This window comes from Mugil cephalus, chromosome 8, assembly GCF_022458985.1.
Source record: "Mugil cephalus isolate CIBA_MC_2020 chromosome 8, CIBA_Mcephalus_1.1, whole genome shotgun sequence".
NCBI classification, from domain to species: Eukaryota; Metazoa; Chordata; class Actinopteri; order Mugiliformes; family Mugilidae; genus Mugil; species Mugil cephalus.
The window spans coordinates 13,434,137-13,455,332 of NC_061777.1; the positions used below are offsets into that span (position 1 = coordinate 13,434,137).

The 21,196-nt window shown below is 44.8% G+C and overlaps 1 protein-coding gene across 4 annotated transcripts in view; it reads right to left on the bottom strand.

Moving 5' to 3' along the window:
- The window catches only part of osbp2b (oxysterol binding protein 2b), a 44,897-nt gene extending 24,235 nt beyond the window's left edge, over nucleotides 1-20,662 (bottom strand). The window contains exons 1-2 of one of the 4 annotated variants that reach the window (XM_047591890.1): nucleotides 19,774-20,662; nucleotides 13,388-13,596 (exon numbers count right to left, since the gene is read on the bottom strand). In XM_047591890.1, the coding sequence (XP_047447846.1) occupies nucleotides 13,388-13,596; nucleotides 19,774-19,931 (367 nt within the window). In that variant the 5' untranslated portion in view covers nucleotides 19,932-20,662. Of the gene's footprint in view, nucleotides 1-1,392; nucleotides 1,772-13,387; nucleotides 13,597-13,800; nucleotides 13,842-19,043; nucleotides 19,145-19,773 lie in introns of those variants that run through there. The other 3 variants (XM_047591893.1, XM_047591892.1, XM_047591891.1) reach the window with 3 other exon arrangements.
- Nucleotides 20,663-21,196: the final 534 nt, after the last annotated feature.

The following is a 21,196-nucleotide window of genomic DNA, read 5'->3' on the forward strand; positions in this document are numbered from 1 at the left end:
ACGTTGAACTGAACTGAATATGGACTTTTCAGAAAATTCAGGAAATCAAAAAGCGATACCCAGCTCTAAATCAAAACGCAAAAAAGCTCACAGGAAATTAGCATTTAGATATTATTCCCAAATCATTCAGCCCTTCAATCCATATTTGTATCTTGTCAGCTGTGTTTTCTTTTAGTTTCAAATTTCTAAATCTCCTCCGACGCTATTCAAACACTGGGTAACACCAAAACAAACCTAATTTACACACTGATTTAGCACATCATGCTGAGCCCTTGGAGGATTCCAGATAATTGTTTGTGGATCAACGTGCAGAGTTAATAGAATATATATGTTCTCACTTGTGTTCCTTATCTCACGTCATGATTTCCCAACATTCACAATGAAGTAAGCACAAAGAAGCCTCCTCTAAAAAAAAAAAAGCGTTAAAACAACACGGGCTCTACTACCTATGAAAGTTTCATTTCAGTGAACAAACAGACGAACCGAGGAGACAGAGAGCCGGCGGCTTCAGAGCACAGCTGTTCAACTCCACATCGTCCAACTCCGCCAATGGCGAGAAAGAGACAGATGAAGCAAGAGAGGTGGAAAGACAGAACAACACGAGTGAAAGGAAAATGTGATGGCCAAGACGTTCATCATTGCTGCTCCGAACGTAACAACATAATCACATACAGGCGACGTGACGTACACCCCGTAGGACGCTATTAGCCAGCCGCGAGCGGTAATAGAATATTGATTTGTTTGACAAAATACCGTACCATTTGGTCAATGTGTTGTACAGAGTAATATTTCCTCTGAGCAGAAGGTGGAGCATTTCTCTGTAATCTGTAGTGATGAGTTACTGTCCCACTACACAATATAAAATGGGTTCTATGACCCTGGGATGTGCAGCGCGTCCCACTCCACAGCTGCTGATTGTGCAATGAACTCTACGCTCACAACGCACAGATACACAGTTAGATTGTCGACACAACACACGGGCCTGGCAGGCTACAACTCATCCATATGCAAATGAGAGGTGGAGCAGGCGCAAAAAAAAAAAAAGAGAGAGAGAGTGAGAGGGGGAATGAGGCTGAGCGAGGTGAGCGTAGGAGAAAGAGGGGAAGGAGGGAAGGCGTGCGGTGGAGAGCGCAGGGGAGAGGACGGGCTGCTCTTTTTACAGCTCGAGGTGCTGCATTGTTTGAAGGAGACTGCAGAAACGTGGGAATCCATGGCGACAGATGACAGACGCTGGAAAGAGGGGGGAGACGGATGGAGGAATGACAGCTACCTCTCAAGACGCGCGATAAGGAGTGGATGGCAGAATGAGGAAGCTACTGTCGTCAGGCAGACGGAGAGGAGTGTGACAGCTCCGTGCTCCCGCGCTGCAGCTTTAGCCGTAACCGTACTGACCCTGGTTGAGTTTACTCAGGCAGCCCGAGTTGCAGAGGGAGCGGACGGTCCCCGGCTCCCAGCAGCTCCGGCCCTTCATCCCACTCTCCGCAGGCCCGATCCCACTCCGCGCTCCCTGAGACGCAACGCTGCCCTGGGCCGCTACATAATCCCACCGAGGGGCGAGGGGGGTGGGGGGGGCGGAGGCGGCGACTTCCCCCGGTTCAGCAGTGCAGCGTGCACACACACATACGCGTGCACGGTCACATACATGCAGCGACGCGGGGAGCGACGCCGGCGCCACCGCGTCTTGTAATTCCCATTTGCTCTCCTGCGTTGCTTCCCCGTCTTCCCGGAAACACATTCACAGAGCTCGGCACATTTGCAATTCTCCTCCACATGCTTCCCCTCAGTGCAGTGCGGAGCGGAGAGGGCGGGAGAGAGTGAGTGAAGCAGAGAGGAGATAGGACTCGGCAGCCAGCAGTCATCCACACAACTATGACCGGAGTGAACTGCTTCCTGCTTCTGCTTTGGGAGCACGACAGCAGTTATTTTAAGAAGCTAAATGGCAGTAATTTGTGTTGAATAAAGGCTATGTTGCTTTAAAAATGGAGAGCGTCTGTGATCAGATTGAAGATGGAGGATTTGAGGTCAAATAAAAAGAAAACTCCAATAAATTGTCAAATAAATAAATCTCCTCTTAAGGGTTTGATGTGCCCTCCAGCATCACCGTTTACGATGCAACAGAATTCATACGTTAGTAAAAAAAACCATCGTCACTGCCTTCCTTTTAAAGTATGCGTAGGTTGACATTACTGCTAACATATCACACTGTACTCACAGTACATCAAGGTCACCTTGGCCACCTGAACATGATTTTCTCCCTCTACAGCACAGGTGTCAAACATAAGGCCCGCGGGACCAAACGCGGCTCGTCAGAGGGTCAATTCTGGCCTCCAGCATGAATATGCAAAGTGTAAAAATGACAGAGGAGACTAAATTGTCCTAATTTGTCCACTGCTTTAGTCAGATTAAGAGAAAGAAATGCTGAGACTCAGGACTAAATTACTAAAGAAATGGCTTTCTTTTTTCTTTTTTTTTGAAGGATAGTTTACTAAATTTAAACATTATTCTTTTCTATCTTTCTAATACAAATGGAAAAAGTCTGGAGTTGTCGTTACTTATTAGTTATCATGCTATTGTGTTACTGGTCTTGAGATCAAATGAACTAAAAGGAGTTTGACGCCCCTGCTCTACAGTGATGTGTGAGTTTCTGTGAAAACACATCTTGCAACATTTTCAGGCAGAACTGCATTCACACCACGATTTGTTGACAGACTCACACTGCATTGCATTACCGAGCTGAGCCTCCTGAGGTCTGCTGTCGGCTCTGCATTATGGAATTATTTCAGCACATCACGATAATTGTCCCAGTCCATCATCGTGAAGACATGACCGCATTGTTTTTTATTTCTCTACTGGTACTCTGAGCGGCGTCTCTTATTTATACGAGTGTTTTTATTCGTAACAATCAATCTTTAATCCCATACTTTACGACATAGATTTCCACAGTTATCGTCTTCAAGCACTCGACTATGCCCTGTTGTTGTTTTTAAATTTCCGCTATCCCTGTTAGAGATTCAGACCAAGCTATAATAAACACATTTTATCCGATGCATCCATCACAATAATTCATTGCTTTTCACATCCGGACACTTAACATCTAATGTTTGCGATACAGTGCGTTTGGATCTTTAAGTTATTTATAAAATGTATGAATCTCACTGCATTAATCGCTATCAATTAAGTTTAAATAAATGTGCGCAGTAGTTTAACACTATAAAAATGGACATGTTACAATAAACACAGCAATAAGAACTTAAATAAATATATAAATGCTTTCCCTTACGGGTGTATGTACATGCTCTTTACTACACGAGCCGGTCAGCTGTAATATCCTCGCTGCAGCGGTTCTATAGAAATGTGTGATGACAGCAGAAACAGGTATCACCTCAGGCTGCGAGCGAGGTGAGAGAAGTGCTGACGAGGAAAGATTGGCGGGCTTTAAATAAATGACGTCGCGTAAATGTCCCGGGGCGTGTTCTAGGGGGGCAATGAAGCGTGAACACACAATTAATTACACACTTGACCTTCATCGTTTCTTTTTCTCCACTACGGTGAAGTTTGACCGTGCAGAGAGAGCCTGGTGAAAAACAGCGGGCTCTGCGTGATGAAACACATCGGGTCCTTCGACGCACGTTTAAAGAGCCCTTTGTTTTTCTGTCGTTGTTGTTAATGCAAAGCGCGGCGAGCTGCCTTTGTATTAAAAGTGACATGTAAATTAAGTTTAGCATGTATTTGTTTATTTTATGAGAGAAGTATAGTTGCTGTTGAAGCTCCACTATGTGACTAACACGTAATAATATATGACAAGGGAAGGGTTCGAGCTACTGCACTTGATTTCACATTGTTAACTTATTCATCAGCATTATTACCACATAATTACACAGGATATGTAAGTCAAACAAATAAGAAAACTAATTTAAGCTTGTGTTCTCCATGAGAGAAATCAAAACAGCCCTGGAGCCTGGAGTGAATTCTGGCTTCATCCAAACGTCACATGATGACATCCCAAAGAAATTCAACCCCAAGCTCCTCGTTTATTTTCTTTTTTCGCTGCAGGAAAGACAGTTAGAGGTTAAACCGCGTGGAAGACAAACTAAACGGAAAATGGTGTTTAAAGAGCAGAAGTAACAGTCTCATTATACCAGTGACTGCATTAGGATGAAGGAACCCAAACACACACACACACACACACACACACACACACACACGCACACACGCACACACACACACACAGTTTCCACCAGCAGCTGAATCCACCGAGCTCATTAAAACCAAACAGTTCAAGTCTTCTTTCATCATGCGCAGAAAAAAAAAACTTTTACAATGACATTTCAGTCACATTCTGAACTTCAGACCACTCGAATTATTCGGCTGCGTTTGCTCCAGCGGCAGTGACCAAATAGATGTGACTGATGCTGCGCTCCGTCACTGTCACGGAGGAAACTCGAGACCATTTGCATGCAGGAATCGGAAAAAGAAATTTGACTGCAGTGAAACGGAAGACAAAGCCGAAGCCTCCTGATGCGTTCCTGTGGCGATAATAACCCACTTTCCCAAAGGAGGTGGAATATCTTTAATTAACCACAAATGTAAGAGTTAAGAGTAATTGCTTCCTGCGTCGGCCTGAACTGACTTGAGAGGACCGTGGATCGGCTTGATGATGTGGTAATCACAAACAAGCACTTCATATGCCCCACACAGCGGAGTGAAATTACAGCGGAGGCTCAATACGCTGGGGTAATGAATCATCCAGCCTCACGTGTACGTAGGCATCGCCGAAATCAACTCCAGGCAGCATCTCTGAATGGCAGCTGCTAATGTAAGTGCCCCCCGTGTGCCGTGCCTTTAAAGTTCTGGGCAGGAAACAGAAGTTAAAAACTGATTTCTTCAATTTATATGCAAATGCAGATGCTGCAAAACGTGAAGAAATAATCTACTCCACAAAACGTTGACTACATCTCCACGATATCTGAGATATCCTGTAGCTCTCAGTCCCGTTTTAGAGAAACAACCGAAGATTGCGATTAAGCATTTCCAGTTTGTGGGTTTCACTTTTAGGAAGTAGATATTTTTAAAAACATAAACCTCAACCATGTTTCCATGGCTGCTGACCACCAGAGCTGCAGATCGAGCAGTATTTCAAACCGCTGCTCATTAGGAGAATAGTTTCAGTTCAGTGACATCTGTGGTATGTCATGTGTGTGAGATGTGAACTCTGAAGACGGTAAAATGTCAGCAGTCAAACTGCTGTGGATGCTTATTTCAGTGCTACAGTGATTCATTATCACACGGTGCAACCTGACCTGGTCGTTATGCATTTTAAAAAGATTAGAACAGATAGAATTTCACAAAACCATCAGAAATTCATCAGAGCCTAGGACTCGAGGAACCCTGAGTCAGTGAGCATGCACCATGTAGGGAGAACTGATTTTAACCTCATCTCTTCTTGGCCGAAATAAGATACAGAATAATCAGCAGTTTTTATTGTTCCCTGTTTCTCAGGGGTTTCTCCTTATAATCGCTTTTCCCAGGAACCAGTGACATTATCGGTTCTAAGGAGGCAACTTGGACTTCAACTCTCACCTAGAGACACGCTGCCTATTGCAAACTAACTACATTTTCAACAGTGAAATCTTCATCTTCGTAAACAGAAACAATGTGGACTCAGATATACAGCAATCCAGCAGAGAGAAGCTGAGGAAGCAGCTGCATTAGTTTAGCCAAAGGATACATGTGGTGGCGACAGATCAGAAACTGAGCTGCAGCCACTGGTGGTGCCTTCGACCAAATTGCTCTCCAGTGCCTCCAGAAACATTCTGCTGCCAGTTTTTGTTAGCCTCTGTCTCCAGTGCCAGCCCTAAAGTACCAGCTTTGTGTGTGTGTGCCTTTCAATACACAACGGTTTTACTCCTCATTTGCACAGAAGTTAGCTCGAAGCCTTACGCTGGAAAAGCCAACCAAGACCATCAGCAGTAAGAGTCTGTATAACGTTGTTTTTGTGATGTGATGTATTTGGTCAACAAAACAATAGCTACAGCTACTGATAGAGCTCGATATATGTATCTATGTATCTATGACAGAAGTTTGTTTATGTTCCTGCTCTTCTTTTCTCTCCATCCTCTCTGTTTCTACCCAGCTGGCCTTTTAGCACCAAACCCATATGGGCTGGGTTCTGCTCAAGGTTTGTTCCTGTTAAAAGGGAGTTTTTTCTTGCCACCGTCACCCTCAGGCTGCTCTGGAGGTTGTAGGTCAGTTTTTGTAAAGTGTCTTGAGACAATTTGCATTGTTATTGAATTGAACTGGTCAAACATCGGGGTGACGTTACTTCAGATTTCCTCATTTTTTAGATAGGTAGATAATCCTTTGATTTATACCTGAGAGGGAAATGAGCATCAGGTGGTGGCACACAATGCTCCCTGGTACATAGAGACATTATAATAACGTTCTCTGTCTCTCAATGATGCACACCAGACAGAGAAATTTGACTACAATTACAACAAACACTGACATATTATCCCCATAAAAATGGGATATGGATATTTTTCCTGTTATGCAATGGTGTCATTACACCACCTGACGTAAAGCACCACGTGTCTTTTTGTAAACCTGCCTCCCTATAGGTTCACATCCGCGCTGCCTTTACAGTAAACACCTTTAATAAATTATTAAATGGATATTTGTTAGAACGTAATATACAATGCAACCAAGAGGGAAATAAGATGGTGCTTAACAAACAATACAGCTTCCAGCTCTGCTGTTCTTTACAGCCAAACAATAACACACACAGAGTCACAGTGATGTGAGAAAATCACACTTGGCTTTGGGGAGAAGACAGCGGAATCTGACACAAACTGTTTCACCTAACCAGCGAAAAAGAAGTGTCAAAACACCGAACTCTACTAAGAGGATATATAAAAAAAAAAAAAAGAAGGAAAATAGAAAAACTGAATCCCTATTGTCCTTGCTGAAAACTCAGAACAATGTCGAACTAATTCATATTTTAATGACCAAGTATGGTTCTCAGATTTTCAACTTGTCCTCGCTGCTGATAAAGCAGAAAAGCTTTCAGAATTTGCGACGGAGAGAAAATGTGGGGACCGACTGGGACATAATGCAAGCTTAGTAATAAGTTTCACGCGGTATATAGCAGGTCAGTGTACACACCGGAGCCACAGGGAGCAGACAAATCCCACTACAGCAGAACAGAGCACAATAGTACCGCAAATTATGTAACAATAACCTCTTTGAACAAAGGTCGGTCAATTGACAGTGTTTAGTCATGATCAACATCATTTATAGATAATTTAAATACATTAAAGAATATATTTAATATCAATACACACTTATTAGGTAGCTCAGACTCCAAAATGCTGCAAAACTAATAACTTCAAGTAATAATGACACTATTTTGGTCACTATTTTTTAGAAATTGAACACAAGCAACATATTTAAAACCTTAAATTAACCCTAACCCCCATTATAAATGATTGCAGTCTAGTATAAACCAGCAAATGAAGCCTTTTCAGTCAACTTCGCAATAGACAGAACAACTACTCTCACATGATTGATGGCAGCAGCTTTCGCCTAAAAAACATTTAAAAATCAGTAAATGAGACTAAAATATAATTCACAGAAAAAATATAGGAAAGTGTTTTCTTTCTTATTTAAAATCTTTACACAAAAACAAAATCTGTACACAAAAACATATATTCTCTCATGTACCTAAGCAATGTGGCTACAGTATTAAAATATAAAAATTTTAAAATTGACTGGGAGGCTTAAAAGTTGACTGTAAAATCAGACGTCTAACATGTTCATGATTTAGGTTCAGCAGAGGACGTGGTGCAGAGGGTTTTAGCTGCAAGAGATGTTTTTAATGTCAAAGCATATTAATATAAGAGGAAAGGGACAACGTTTTTCTAGTCAAGTAATTGAACGTGCGTATAAAAAAGTTAAAAACACAACATGTTTCAAAGTGTAGTGACAGAGGAAAATAAGAATGAGAAGAGATACGAGGAAATGAGCTGAAAATGAAAAATTAGAAAACAGGTAGCAAAGCCAGCAGGAACATGACAGTGTGTTTGATCAGTGCCATCACTTTAGGACATGCTGCAAGAAAAAAAAAATAACACAATAACACAGGGGAAATTAACAGAGACAAGGCAGATGGTCGCAGAACTCCAAAATCGATGTGGCAGCAAACCCACCAACACGGAGGAAGGTTCGGTTTCACAGGGACACTTTTACATTTAACATTCACAAAATATCGCAAACACGCAAAGGAACGAAGCCAAACGTGTCTGCAACAAACAAAAAACAGAAGTCCACGGGCTATAATTTTTGGCTGGTTTACGGTTTGGACAGACACTCTCTGTGAAGAGCTTGGCTTCAGCTGCGGCACGTCGCGTTAGAAGCCTGAATCTGAGCCTGACCTCGCCGTCTCCGTCTCACTCGTCACTGGGGACTGAACTGGTCCAGCGCATCGAACTCCGCTGGCACGCGCTTTTACATCCAAGACAAACAAGGACAAGCGATTCAACACGCCGCCCCGGTGCAGCTAATTGATGAAGATGATGAAGCATAGCCATCTGTCATTTCATAACATCCTCGCATGAGCCCGGAAAGTAAAGGCGCCGCGCAGGACGGATCCCGCTGCAAACAGAGCATCTGCCAATTAATTAAAATGATCTAAATATATATTACACCAAATGAAAGTAATTAAGGCGTTGCTCACTTGCAGCTGACACATAAAGATGGAGTTTTTGATTTTGAGTAGCACAGTGAATATTTCCATAACTGGCAAGGAAAAACAACAATGACCTGACAGACACATCACTGAGCAACATGTATCCTCACGCCAGATTAATATCATACCAGTCACAGATTCATTGACTCATTTATGATTTAAAAGAAAGGAAAATATAGCTACTGTATCTACTGCTCTGGTATGAATTTATTGTCATGCAGGGAGGTAGAATAAACACAGCCTGTCCTCTAGTCTGAGCCTCCTGCCCCAGTGATTAAATCACCCTAAACCATACTCCGTACTAAATGAGTGTTTTCTATTTGAGGAACTGTTTTCACTTCCTCGTTTCCTTGATAGACTTCAGGGCTAGGGTGAATTCCAGTGACAGACATGTAGTGTGCATTAAAATTACTGTGAAAAAATGAAATGACATCACTGATGGTGTAATGCACTGGAAATCATCCAAACTGCACTACTGTGATACGGAGATATGAAGTAAATAAGTAAATACAACCATCTTGATCAGATTCACATGCATGTACACAACTGCACACACACACACCCACACTCGCACACACACACACACACACTCGCACACAGAAGAAAAGCTGTGTACTTACAAGGAGGCTCCTTTATCCCGTGCGTATTCTAACCTGAATTTCCGGGACAATATCAATGCCTTAAGCAAAAAGGAAACGGGTGAAAGGGAGAGAAAGAAGCAGGTCATTCCATTCAGAACTAAAGCCCCGCTGGATGAAAAGCAGAGTAAACGGCTTACAGAGAGAGAAGAGGAAAGAGAGGGAGGGAGAGAGAGAGAGAAAGAGGGAGGGGGCGGGAAAACCAGACAGGGAGTGAGAGGGCGACTGGAAGAGAGAGGAAGAGCAAGTGTCTTCGAGAATGCGCGCGGGGTAAGAACGGGCGAGACTAAGAGGCGTGGAGACGTAAGGATCGGCCTAAAAGACGACAAACACTTAACGGATGTTCACTGAGGTGATCCTAATCGAGCCTCACTTCATCCTATAGTCCTGCAGGTTCAGCACCATGGACAGAGCACGTTTTTTTTTTTTTTTTTTGTAAAGAACTAAATCTGGGATGAAAAAGACACAAGCAAGACGATAAAAATAACTGAAACCCTGGAAGTAATTTAATTACAGTCAATGGTTTATTCACACGCCTAATTGGAGTCAGTTAAAGTACAACACGACCCTCAGACTGTCAGACTGACGCACCGATCAAAGGCTGATGTAGATCAATCAAAAGTTATTCAAGAGCTCAGGCCAGGCACCAGCGTGCATGCTGGGTACATGTGGGTCACACGCTGGCAGTCTCCTGCACCAACCGAAATAAATTTTCTCATTTCTTCCCCACAGCTTCCACTAACACATGCCATCCAAAGGAATTTTCACACGGGCCGCATCAGTATAGGAGAGTATGTCAGGCTCTCAAACACAAGGCGACGCTGGAACAAGTGATTTCACAGGCTATTATCAGACCTTCACCAGCGGTGACAAAGATGAGGCGGGCCAAACCACAAGGGCGATCGTGTTCAAGGGAGGGGAAACACTGCCATCTGCTGGAAGCATGCGCTGGAAATCCTGTCTGTAGCTAAATTAAGACCGTACGCACTCACGGAAGGACAGTCAATTACAAAGAGGAGACTCGTAAATTCAGAGAAATTCACCAGTACTAATTCAAGCAATAGATTCGAGGATCTGGTCAGAAAGATGAAAGCATAAAAGCAGAACAACACGGCAATAAAAGGACAAAGAACGTCAGCGGTGTCAAGTTATAACTCTTCTCTGTATTGACACACATCGTGTGCCCAGGCTTTACACTGTGTTCTCCTCTAGAGATCGATAGGAGCTCTTTGTTCTCCTGACAGAGAGGAGAGGGAAGGTTAATGACTGGAGGCGCTGTCACCGATCCATGTCTGTCCATGGGAGAGGAATGTGATGCTCTTGAGCGAAAAGAGGTGGCGAATTTATTTTTAAATCTAAACACTGATAAGCACCAACATAATGATCCTCTGCGGCATTACTCTCAGTAACATTGCGTTCGCGGATATTTAACTTTCCACAGACACACTCACACGATGTTCCCTTTTCTCACATTTTCTTAAATCCTCCTCCCACTGAAAGATCAGCCGTGGAAGAAAAACACAAAGGAACACCTATATCCCTCCTCTAAGCTTTAAAGCAGTTGCAGAGTCAAAGCTTGAAGTGCACACAATGTACTGCTTCATAAAGTCTAACGCAGAGTAGAAATTATAACAGCAATTCAACTAATTAAATGAAAGTTTTGTTTTGTTTTTTTTTAAAAAAAGACAAATATTTCAGGAGGTTGCAGCTGATAGTGTTTCGTAAACAGTGTTTAATAATCAGTGGAACCACAATGGCCGCAGAAAAAAACAAGAAACACAAGCTCCGCCAAATGCATACACCACTACAAAGCCTGAAAAGTATCGTATAATGTCTTGTGTGTCTTCTTAAGGAAACTTTCCACACTTTGGGGTTATCTCCTGCCCTGCAGAGCGGAGGTGTGAGGCTGAAAGAGGTCAGTGTCTGGGAGGCAGGAAGAGAGACACTGCTGAGTTTCTTTAAGGAAACTGCAGGGTACGGCACTTTTTGCAGTCGCAGCCACTGCTGTTTGTTTGTGTGTGTTGAAAGGGTGTTGTTATTGTTCTTTAAATTGGCTGAGCGCATATTTAAAAGCCAATGGTTTACTAGGAATGGCGGCATAAAGAAAAACTGCCTAGTCAGTGACAGACGTGCATAAAAAAACCTGGAGGTGGAGCGACTCAGCGGTTTGGACTGATCTGCACCATAGGGGCGTTTTAAAATCCTTTCACCTACAGCCTTTTTATTATTTTATTTCAATTCATTGTTTGGAGGTCAGAGAGTTGAGGGATACTCTTCTTATTGTGTGAAGCCCTTCGCATTACGCCCCTTTTCTAAAGTGTTCTACAAATAAATTGCCACTTATTTAACTATTGTTATCGGAGGAACACGGCTCTGATAACTCTAACAGTCACGTGGACACTCAATGTCATGGCAAAGTCACCGCGTACCTGAGATAATTCATATTTAAACAAGAGTTAACTTTTATATCTGACATATTAGGACATTCTTAAATAATGAGCACGATAAGGTCTTTGCTCCCAGCATTTTTAATTCTTGGGATTAGCGGAGCAGGGATATCAGCTGATTAATTGACTACTGTCTTTTGCATGCGCCACATTAACGTTATTATATCAGCCTTTAAGAATCTGGTTTCAGTTGAAGACTAGTGGCACCAAATTCATCAGAGTTCAACCAGACGTGCTGATCACAGAATTAAAACATACCACCTACAGCAAACCCATCTGGGCGGGGAGATAAGAAATTGCTACTTCGACAATTACAGCACATTAGAGTAAAAGCATGGTCACGCTGCACACTCGTGCGGTGACCTTTTTATAATCACTTGAATGAGTAATATGTTCTACTCTAATCCAAAGCCTCTTTTACAAATGCTTCATTTTAATATATTGTCAGCTCAAAATAGCTGTTGACACTGCGTCGTCTCTTACAGCGTTTCAAGCTGTTTCCCTTCAGCAAGATTTCCCAGTATATTCCCGTTTTAATCAGTATCAAATTCAATCCGACGTCTGGCTTTTTCTGGGAATCTGGTGGGCTTCTCTTGTAATACAACAGAGAAAACATGTTGTGCAAAACATCGGTCTAATACACAAAGAGGGACATTGTCACAAATAGGACGTCAAATTGCGAAAGCTTCAGCAAATGCACACACACAAAAACATGGATGTAGACACAAACACTAAGTACTGCTGCTCGATAGCCTAACCTTTTAAAAATACAAATATATCAGCATTCTTGTGCTGCTTACTGGAAGCGGTGAGCTAAAAAGCACTCACGTTCTCCCCCTGTCTATATATAGTGATCTGACTTTCAAATGGAGGCCAGAGGAATATTTAGCCTGTCTCGGTCTCTGTAGACCCTGTTTGCAAAAGACTCGGGCAGAGCGGCTCTGGGATGATGCCAGGGTGAACTGTGAAGAAAAACGGTCCTCCCAGCCTTTTCCCACAGCCTTTGACCACTAACATCGAATACAACCATGCGAGAAAAAGTCCCCCTTTGGAAAGGAGAGAGGTCCGTTGTCAGGAGGACGCTGAATGGTTGCTCAGTTCTCACAGCGACATTAGCATACTCCAGTTTGTTTTCCTGAGTTGACCGGTCAGACAGCGCTGCCCTCTCCTGGCTCACAATGGAACGTGAATTACGTTAAAGAAAGGGTGTGACAGGCAACAACAACTGCGCTGAATATCAAATTGCAGAGGACACTGGAGACCAGAGGCAGGAGGAGAAGCAAATGTATCCAAATACCTAGGCCGTCCTAAGAACCGTCCTCAATATGTTGAATCAGTACTGAACACGCCCTTCACCTAAGATAAACACACACTAGCGTGTTTACTCAGACCGTATCAACCCAGCCTTTATTTATCGAGGATGGATTCTGACCATTAATATGTCGCACCTGTGACTCACAGCTGAATTACGCCCCTGCGGTTTGCATCTCTAGTAGAAACAGCCTGCTGTGGAGATTTCCATTTCCACACAAGACGCTCCCCGCGTCGGCCGCTCTTACCCGACTGATCGTTCATCATGCGGATGGCTTTGGCTTTGGCCAGCTCCAGCGCCGTCACCCATCTCTGCCGCTCCACTTCTGTGCTGGCCTTCAGGTGGTAAGTGCGCCCGCCGCTGCTCAGGACAATGTTGCAGGAGTCCTCCGTGTCGATGTGCGCGGTGGCCAAGTTTATCGTCCCGCGACACGTGTGGGCCATCTCTGCCTGTGTTCTGCAAGAAAACACCAGGCAGAAAAAGCTGAAGACGCTGGTCTAAGATATGAGCCCGCTGTCATCACCAAAAGTATTGGTTCAACAGTCAGAAACACACGAATTATTCATACAATTCAGCAAGGTTGCAGGTGGGACATTCCTAAGGCCATTCAGCACAAGCAGGAGGGGGGGTAAAGACAGGGGGCTGCAAAAGTGCAATTACCTGGAAAGTTCACTGAACCCACACATCTCTGAAGCACTCTCATTCAAGAAACCTAAATCTGCACCAGCGCATGTGAAAGAAACGGGACAGTTTGAACTTCTAATTCGCTCGGTGCGACTGGCCTGCCTTGCTCTGAATGTGTTGAAACGCCGGCAGCCTCCACTAAGACCAACTGTTGCACATTCAGTGGGCCACAAATTGTAGATAACAAGGCCATTGTGTGGAGGCAAAAACCTCTGTAGTGAACACAACCGAACAATGAATAACAGTGTGGACAAAGAGAGAACAGAGTGTGAGAGGTGGCAACAAACGAGAGAGCGATAGTGAGGAGACAGAGCCAAAGCTGCAGGGGGGGGGGGGAGATTAGAACAAAGAGCAAGGGGTAGGTGACTATACGCGCTATGTCTTTAACAAAAGCGCTGGATAAACTGTGTATGCGTTTCAAATATTTTATCAGTGAACAAAGTGTTCAGTCGGGGTTTTTAAACAAGAATAATGTTGCTGCGATCACATCAAAGAAAACCAACTGAGGTAAACAGTTTATTTTCCTGGGTTCTGTGCTGGGGAAAGCTGACTGGCTGGCGTTTTCTCGCAGCCAGGGAAGCTAAGCTGTAGGGCAGGGATGGACCCTCATGTTTCTGGGAGAGCAGGATTTTCAACCCAGCCGCAGACTGCTGATGAGCAGGCTCAAGCAGAGGGCAGCGACTAATCAGCAGAATCATATGCTCCGGTCACACTGCTTATGTGTGGAGGTTGCGTCGTACGAAACAAACACATCCTCAGCCCTCCCTGTCACATGTTTGCCCGTCCACGCCCTCGGAAACAGCCTCTTTGGAAGCATGCAGCCATGCAAGTCATGTGGATTTGTCTGTGGGTGCTAGTGTCCATTCATTCATCCTCGACGAGCCCTCACTGCCACGAACAGCTGCATCTCGGCAGCTCTAAACTCTCCACCAGCTCCAGCACTCGGTCGACACCAACAAGGTGGCCGCTGCCTCATTGAGTCGGACGTTGAAGTGTATTTCTAAGTTCTGCCAGGCTGCGCCTTCCCTCACACTGCTCCCCTACTCTGGCTGGAGTCGAGTCTTGTTGCGATGCCAATCCAGAACAGGCGCCTCAGTGTGCCACTCTTCCGCTGGCACTCGGGTGCACATCGGTTGCGCAGACAACACCGTACTGGGGCCATGCGCAGCAGTGCAGAGAGCGGGCGGGGATCCTGAACGGCCCCCGTTTTCAAAACCTCAACCCGGCCGAGCTCAGCCGCAGAGTCCTGGATGTAAGTGGGTCAACAAACTGAATGTGCCGCTGATGAGTAAGATGAGATCCACAGCGATCGCCTCAGCCCTGCAGGGGGTTGAGGCCATGCAAAGGTCCGTGAAATGATATAAAAGCCGGGAGAGGGGGCATTAAGGCACTAGCAGACGAGGCGGCAAAGATGCGTGAGGACTTGAGAGGGGGTCCTGCGGGTTGAGCTGAGCCGGGGTCAGGCGAGAATTGCAGCGCTTTACCTGTCAGTCCCCTGTGCACATATCCTCATAAAACACAAATCCACCGATCTGGAGCATGTAATGACAGAACAACAACCGGTGAACAACACGGAATAAACAGCCATAAGCATGAAGCGACAAATACAGACAGGCAAAGGTAAAAAAAAAAAAAAAAAAAAAAAAAAAAAGGACTCAGTACCCCGAGCATGAGAATGTAGAGAGGTTTTGTTGTGGTTGTGGGCTGTAATATCGCAAGACATGGAGGCAGAGAGCCAAGGAAATGCCGGGGAGCGTGGCATGCTGAAGACAGAAAAGAAACGTAGGACCGAGACACCCAAGCAGTGATACTGAAAAAAAAAAAAAAAAAAAAAAATGGACAGGATGACATGACCTGCTGAAAGACCGAAACAATGAGGTGTTGAGAACGTGGCTGGACTCCCTGCTCTGTTGAGCACGACTCTGCTGCTCTCGCTTTCACATAAAAACAGAGCCGGACATGTGAGCTGAGGCACTTTTTCCAGGTACACTCAGCAGCCTGGTGCTAAGACTAACTAAGAGACCACGAAAAGATTCAGATCACAGCAGCTTCGTATCCTGCTCCAGTCACTCTGCTGATGTGTCAGTCTGGTAAACACTACTCATGCCAGGCTCCACCCTCCAGCTCAACACAAGGTTGACCACATCACCGTTCTCCTCGTCCGCCGCCCCCTGCACCCAGGACCTGAGCGCACAAGCAGCCACGCCACAACCCGACTCTCCAAAGGGACGCAGAACGACGCAGAACCCCCCTGGGACGACTTAAACTAGACACTATCTAGTCACTCTCCCGCGGCCGAGAAGGAAATGTGAAAAGCCCGGTCTACTATGGCAGAGAAGGCCGAATTCACTGATATGGCAGCTCCAGTGGCACTCGAAGCTTTAATGCCCTGTAATCTTCCCTGACACACCGAGCCGGATTTACGTTAGGAGGTGAATAAGCGGTGCTGAGAGTATTAAAGCTGGGAGGGAAAGTCAATTAAGAAATTAAAAATTAAACGAGTTTACCGAGAGAGGGAGGACAAAGGTCTTGTTATATGTCTTGTGCAGCACAATGAGGCTCTTTGCGTGATTTGAGCTGGAAAAGGGGAAGACACAAAGCTGATGTGGAATAAAAGGCAGCCAGACTTTGCAGTGTCAGAGCCAGGAGTAATCAATAACAAATGCAACACGGAACCTTTATAGAACTCATTACAATTTAACAAGTGCTGAGTGTGTTAGTCCGTCCACAGAGTCTAAGCATTGATTATGCTCCATCGGCTCCTCAACTCCATGTTAGTGAACTAAGCCTTTGCTTCGACAAGGGAGGACTTTAGGAATCAAAGTGATGCCTTGGGTTATTGAGCAGACCACTTAATGACATGTCACCGTGATCGGTATTGATTTATTAGAAATATAAAAGAGGCTGTTTAAAAGGGCAAACGCATATTGAACACAGCAAACCAAGCAACTGATTGATGTATGTCAGGCTTTAAAGTTCATCTTATTTTGACCGACCTTAATTATAGATTATAAAACATCACAGGTTGATCCAAAATGATCATCAAATCCTTACATAAAAAGGACCCTTCGTCTTTTGTGCCTTCACTTTAAGGACATAAAAGTGTACCAGCAATCACAGAGGAAAAGAAGCATCTGTAAATGTCAGCATTGTTAAAATACTGCGCTGGAGTAGCACTTATAACATTTCTATGTATCTCTGTCCTTTAGAATTGAAGGGCAGAGATAGTGGGACATAAATGTGCAGCTGGAAGTGCACAACTGACACACAATTCACAGTTGACATACAGCGAAGACGCGTTAATTAACGTTGTCTGACTATTTCCCTTTTACTTCGCTCACAATGGAGGAGCGGGTTGTCAGCCGGAGAAGGCGCACACAGAGGCACACAAAGCCCGAAGTCAGGAACACAATGTGGTCTGCCAGGAAGACATCAGTGGAGGGGACAACTCGTGCGCTTCGCTGCCTCTGTGCTCAGATGTCGACGGGCTACCTTTACTTCAGGGACAGCAGTCACCTTACAACATAATGGACTATTAATAGAGGGTAGAGGCAACAGGCGTCCTTTCACCTGGGGCACAGGCAGCCGTGCCTCTCCGTTTAATAAAACTATGCCGGCCGTGAGGCTGCTTGGGAAAGCGTAGGAAATATGGTGAGACTGTAGAATAGGATGGGATGAGATGAACCAAAAATGGATTTTGATTAGATTTCTGCAAGTGCAAACAAAAAAAAAAATGTTCTCTGTTCAATCTGCAAATGTATTTTGCATTTTTGGCCTGAAGGAGCTGCAGGGAAGCATCATGAGTCAGACCTTTGCCCCGCAGGACCCAGACACAGACCCACCAAGGATTCACACTGAAGGAACATGATTTAAAGACGGCTCTGAAGTCCTTCATGCTTCATTTAGCGCTCTTAACTTCCCAATGAAAGATGACACGCGAAAAAGACAGTTATCCTTCAGGGATAAGCTTAGTGTCACATTATTTTTATCACTGCAAGCAATTACAGTTCGCATTAACACTTTAAGCTAGAGGTTGGGGAAGGGGGTTATTTAATCGTTCGTGATTTGTGAAGGCACTCGGTCACAACTTTTGACTAACGACGAAAGGTTAACTCCGCCGGGCACAGCTTCATTCTGCTGAGCACCATTTAATTAGGGAGACTGGTTCAGACAGGATCAACAACTACTGCGGCCAATTCACTCCACTTAAGTGCAACATAAGATCCTACTGTTATGTTTATCAGTTCGGTGGATATAAACACCTCGGCATCAATGTTACATTTACGTTTCTAAAACCATCCAACTGCACCAAAGGCACAGTGCGCACCTAGAAGGGGATAAAGCATTTATTATTTCACTGTGGACAAAAGCAGTTACGTGGAAGCAAGCCAAGAGGTTAAACATGCAAGAGCCAAGCAATTACACTAACGACAAGTGTCGAGATCTTGTGACGAAAATAATAATCACATACCGGTAATCACATAACAGAAAATGAACTGACTCTGGAGAAAAGCGGCGAAAAAAGAAAGAAAAAAAAAGCAACAAAGTGACCTTTTGACTATTTTGTCACACATGCTGTTCCAAAGGTCAAGACTAAACCTAATCAGATTAGACCAGGGGGGTAGTTAATTCATCTTTAGACTGAATTAACATTAAACTGACATGAGATAAACCGTGGTCTGTTTGGTGGGAAGTGACAGCTTTGATTTGTGTAATAAGAATTGTACTGTAGCAGAAAAATAGTCAATAGCCTGGACTTTAGTTACTGTTATGATTTACACCAATCTGGCATAACATTATGACCACCTCCCTAATATTGTGTAGGTCTCCTTTGTGCCTCGGAGAGTGGACATGCATCCCACAGACACTTGATAAGTTTGGGATCTAGCGAATTAGGAGGCCAGGTCAACACCTCGTGCTGTTTTTCATGTTTTTTGAGTTGTTCCTATGGGGTGGGGGTGTCTGATCTGGTCTAAGGGGGCGGTACATGTCTAAGAATGAATGAATAGACGGCAGGTCCAAAAGTTTCCAAGCAGAACACTGATTGTCACAAAACGATTAAAGATATCAACATCAGTGGTCATAATGGCATGGCTGATTGGTGTACATCTAATCAGACCTGAAGCTTTACAGCATAGATGATCACTGTGTACTGATGCAAACTTGAAGAAGAAGAAGAAGAAGAAGAAGAAGAAAAAGATGTCACCCATCAGACATACGTTATGATCCTGAACACCCACACCTGCGGAAACTTGACTCCGCCGCGAGACGCACCTGAGCCACAGGTGTTGTTGAGCTAACGTGAGCTCACAGCCAGCAACTGCGTGAAGGGTGAGGGGGGGGGGCAGAAAGAGATGACGATGGCGATCATCTTTTTTTTGAGACATATCTCCTTACAGTGATCATACCGAGCAGCTTGGCTCGGTAACGCGAGCTAATGCAACGACTAAAGACCCGCAAAAAAGGAGCGAAATAAAGAAGTGAACACTTGAAACAGTGACATTAACACAACGGGAAATAATGGGGGCTTGGAGGTAACTGAGCATGTTGCGGGGTTAGTGTGAGTGAGGAGGGGGGCAGCTGGATCTCTGACACACCATGACAGGAGGCTAGCGGGCTAGCTTAGTTTGCTTGCTCACGCCGGCCCCCCTCTCTAAATACATTTCTTTTAATTTTATCAAGTTAAACACTTTCCGAGATGCACACTCCTGCCCTCGTCGCCGCATTTAAGCGCCTCGCACTCGGTTAAAGTTAAAGGCTTCGTCGCCGTCACCCTGAAGTAAACAGACGTTTGACAGCTAGCTCTAGCCCGCTGCTAACCAGCTGGACGCCGAGATACGAGAAATTACGAGAAATTACGAAAAATGACGAGAAATAACAGCGAGCCGCCGAGCGCCCCGGGCTGCGTTTGTTTCGAGAAGTCGTGCACCCCGCGTCGTCAGTGTTTACCTGTAATATGACAGCAGGCCATTGCTGAGGACAAACCACCGCCGCTGGTACCCTTTCAAATAGTTGGTCCATTTAAAGAGCCAGCCTTTGTAAGTATCCGACCCCGGTGCCGGGGCCGAGGTAGAGGCGGATGCCGAGCCCTTCCCTTGCTCGCTCATCCTCCGCTCCGCCGCACGCCAAAGAGCGCTGGATGAACCGGAGGGGGGGTGGCAGCGGAGACGGTGACACTACCCACACTACCGGGGGGCTACCGGGGCGAGGAGGTCGGGCACTGACGAATGAGCCCGACAGAAGAGGGTCCAGTCTGGGGCGATGGAAAACACCGCTGAGCCCCTTTCACATGACGCTGGAGGGAGGACGAGAAGTGATGCCAAGACACTTCGCTGATGCAGACTGCAGAGGATTCACAACACAGAGCTGGACTGGCTAGACAGGAAACTCCTCACACGGCCTCCATGCAATCCGATAAGGCTGTCCCCAAACTGATTTCCATGGCGACAGTGCCAAACCGTTTATGGCAGCACTTTTAAGAGGGAGCGGCCGCCAACCTGGACATTCCTGTGGAGTGGGATGAATGGGAATGGCCGCTCTATTAAATAAGGGTCTACGATTCAGACCTGCACCACGTGATGTTGTTATCTAAACATTCCTAAACATTTGACATGCGGTTTGGCCACAGATGTCACACCTGATACCGTAAAAGTCATCGCACGGAAAACGCATATGTAAAGATGGCTTAATAGCACCGAGTTAACCATTAATGTTATTATTCCACCTACTGCTATTTCCAGAACTAGATGTAAGTAACGCAGTGACACGCTGTGTGCAGCCTTTTACTTTTGAATCTAATTACCTAATTTGGGGTCACACATTAATTTACATGGAAGGACACACTGTCGGGTCAGACAAACCAGGCAATTGTTGGGCTCCATAGAAAAAAAGAAAAAGAAAGAAAAATCAAAAGAAAAGAAATAAATAGGAAAAGTTGGCTACCTTTTAGCATGTGTTACAATCTTAAGCCTCCTTAAATCTATGAAGGTCTCTTCAGTGCATCAACAACACTCTAAGACCACCTCAGCCCTCCTTTTTTCCTTTTGGACTTTGGGGGGGGTGGGGGGGGGGTGGTATATGTACATCATTGCACAAGGCCCCTCAGAACTTAGGATCACCCCTGACTACATGACATAATTACCCACAGCACGGGCAACTGACCCCTGGTCTCAGACCCTCCCAGAGCCATTGGCTATTCTAGTTTCTTGTGTTATTGTATTGTATCCTGTATTATTACCTTAGTTCATATCACATAAGAAGCATGTGGTTAATCAAAACAAGTACATACTGACACTGAAATTTGAAGCCAACAGACTGCCCATAGTTTTTTGACCCACTATCAACCACTACACATGCAGTAGGGCAGACATAA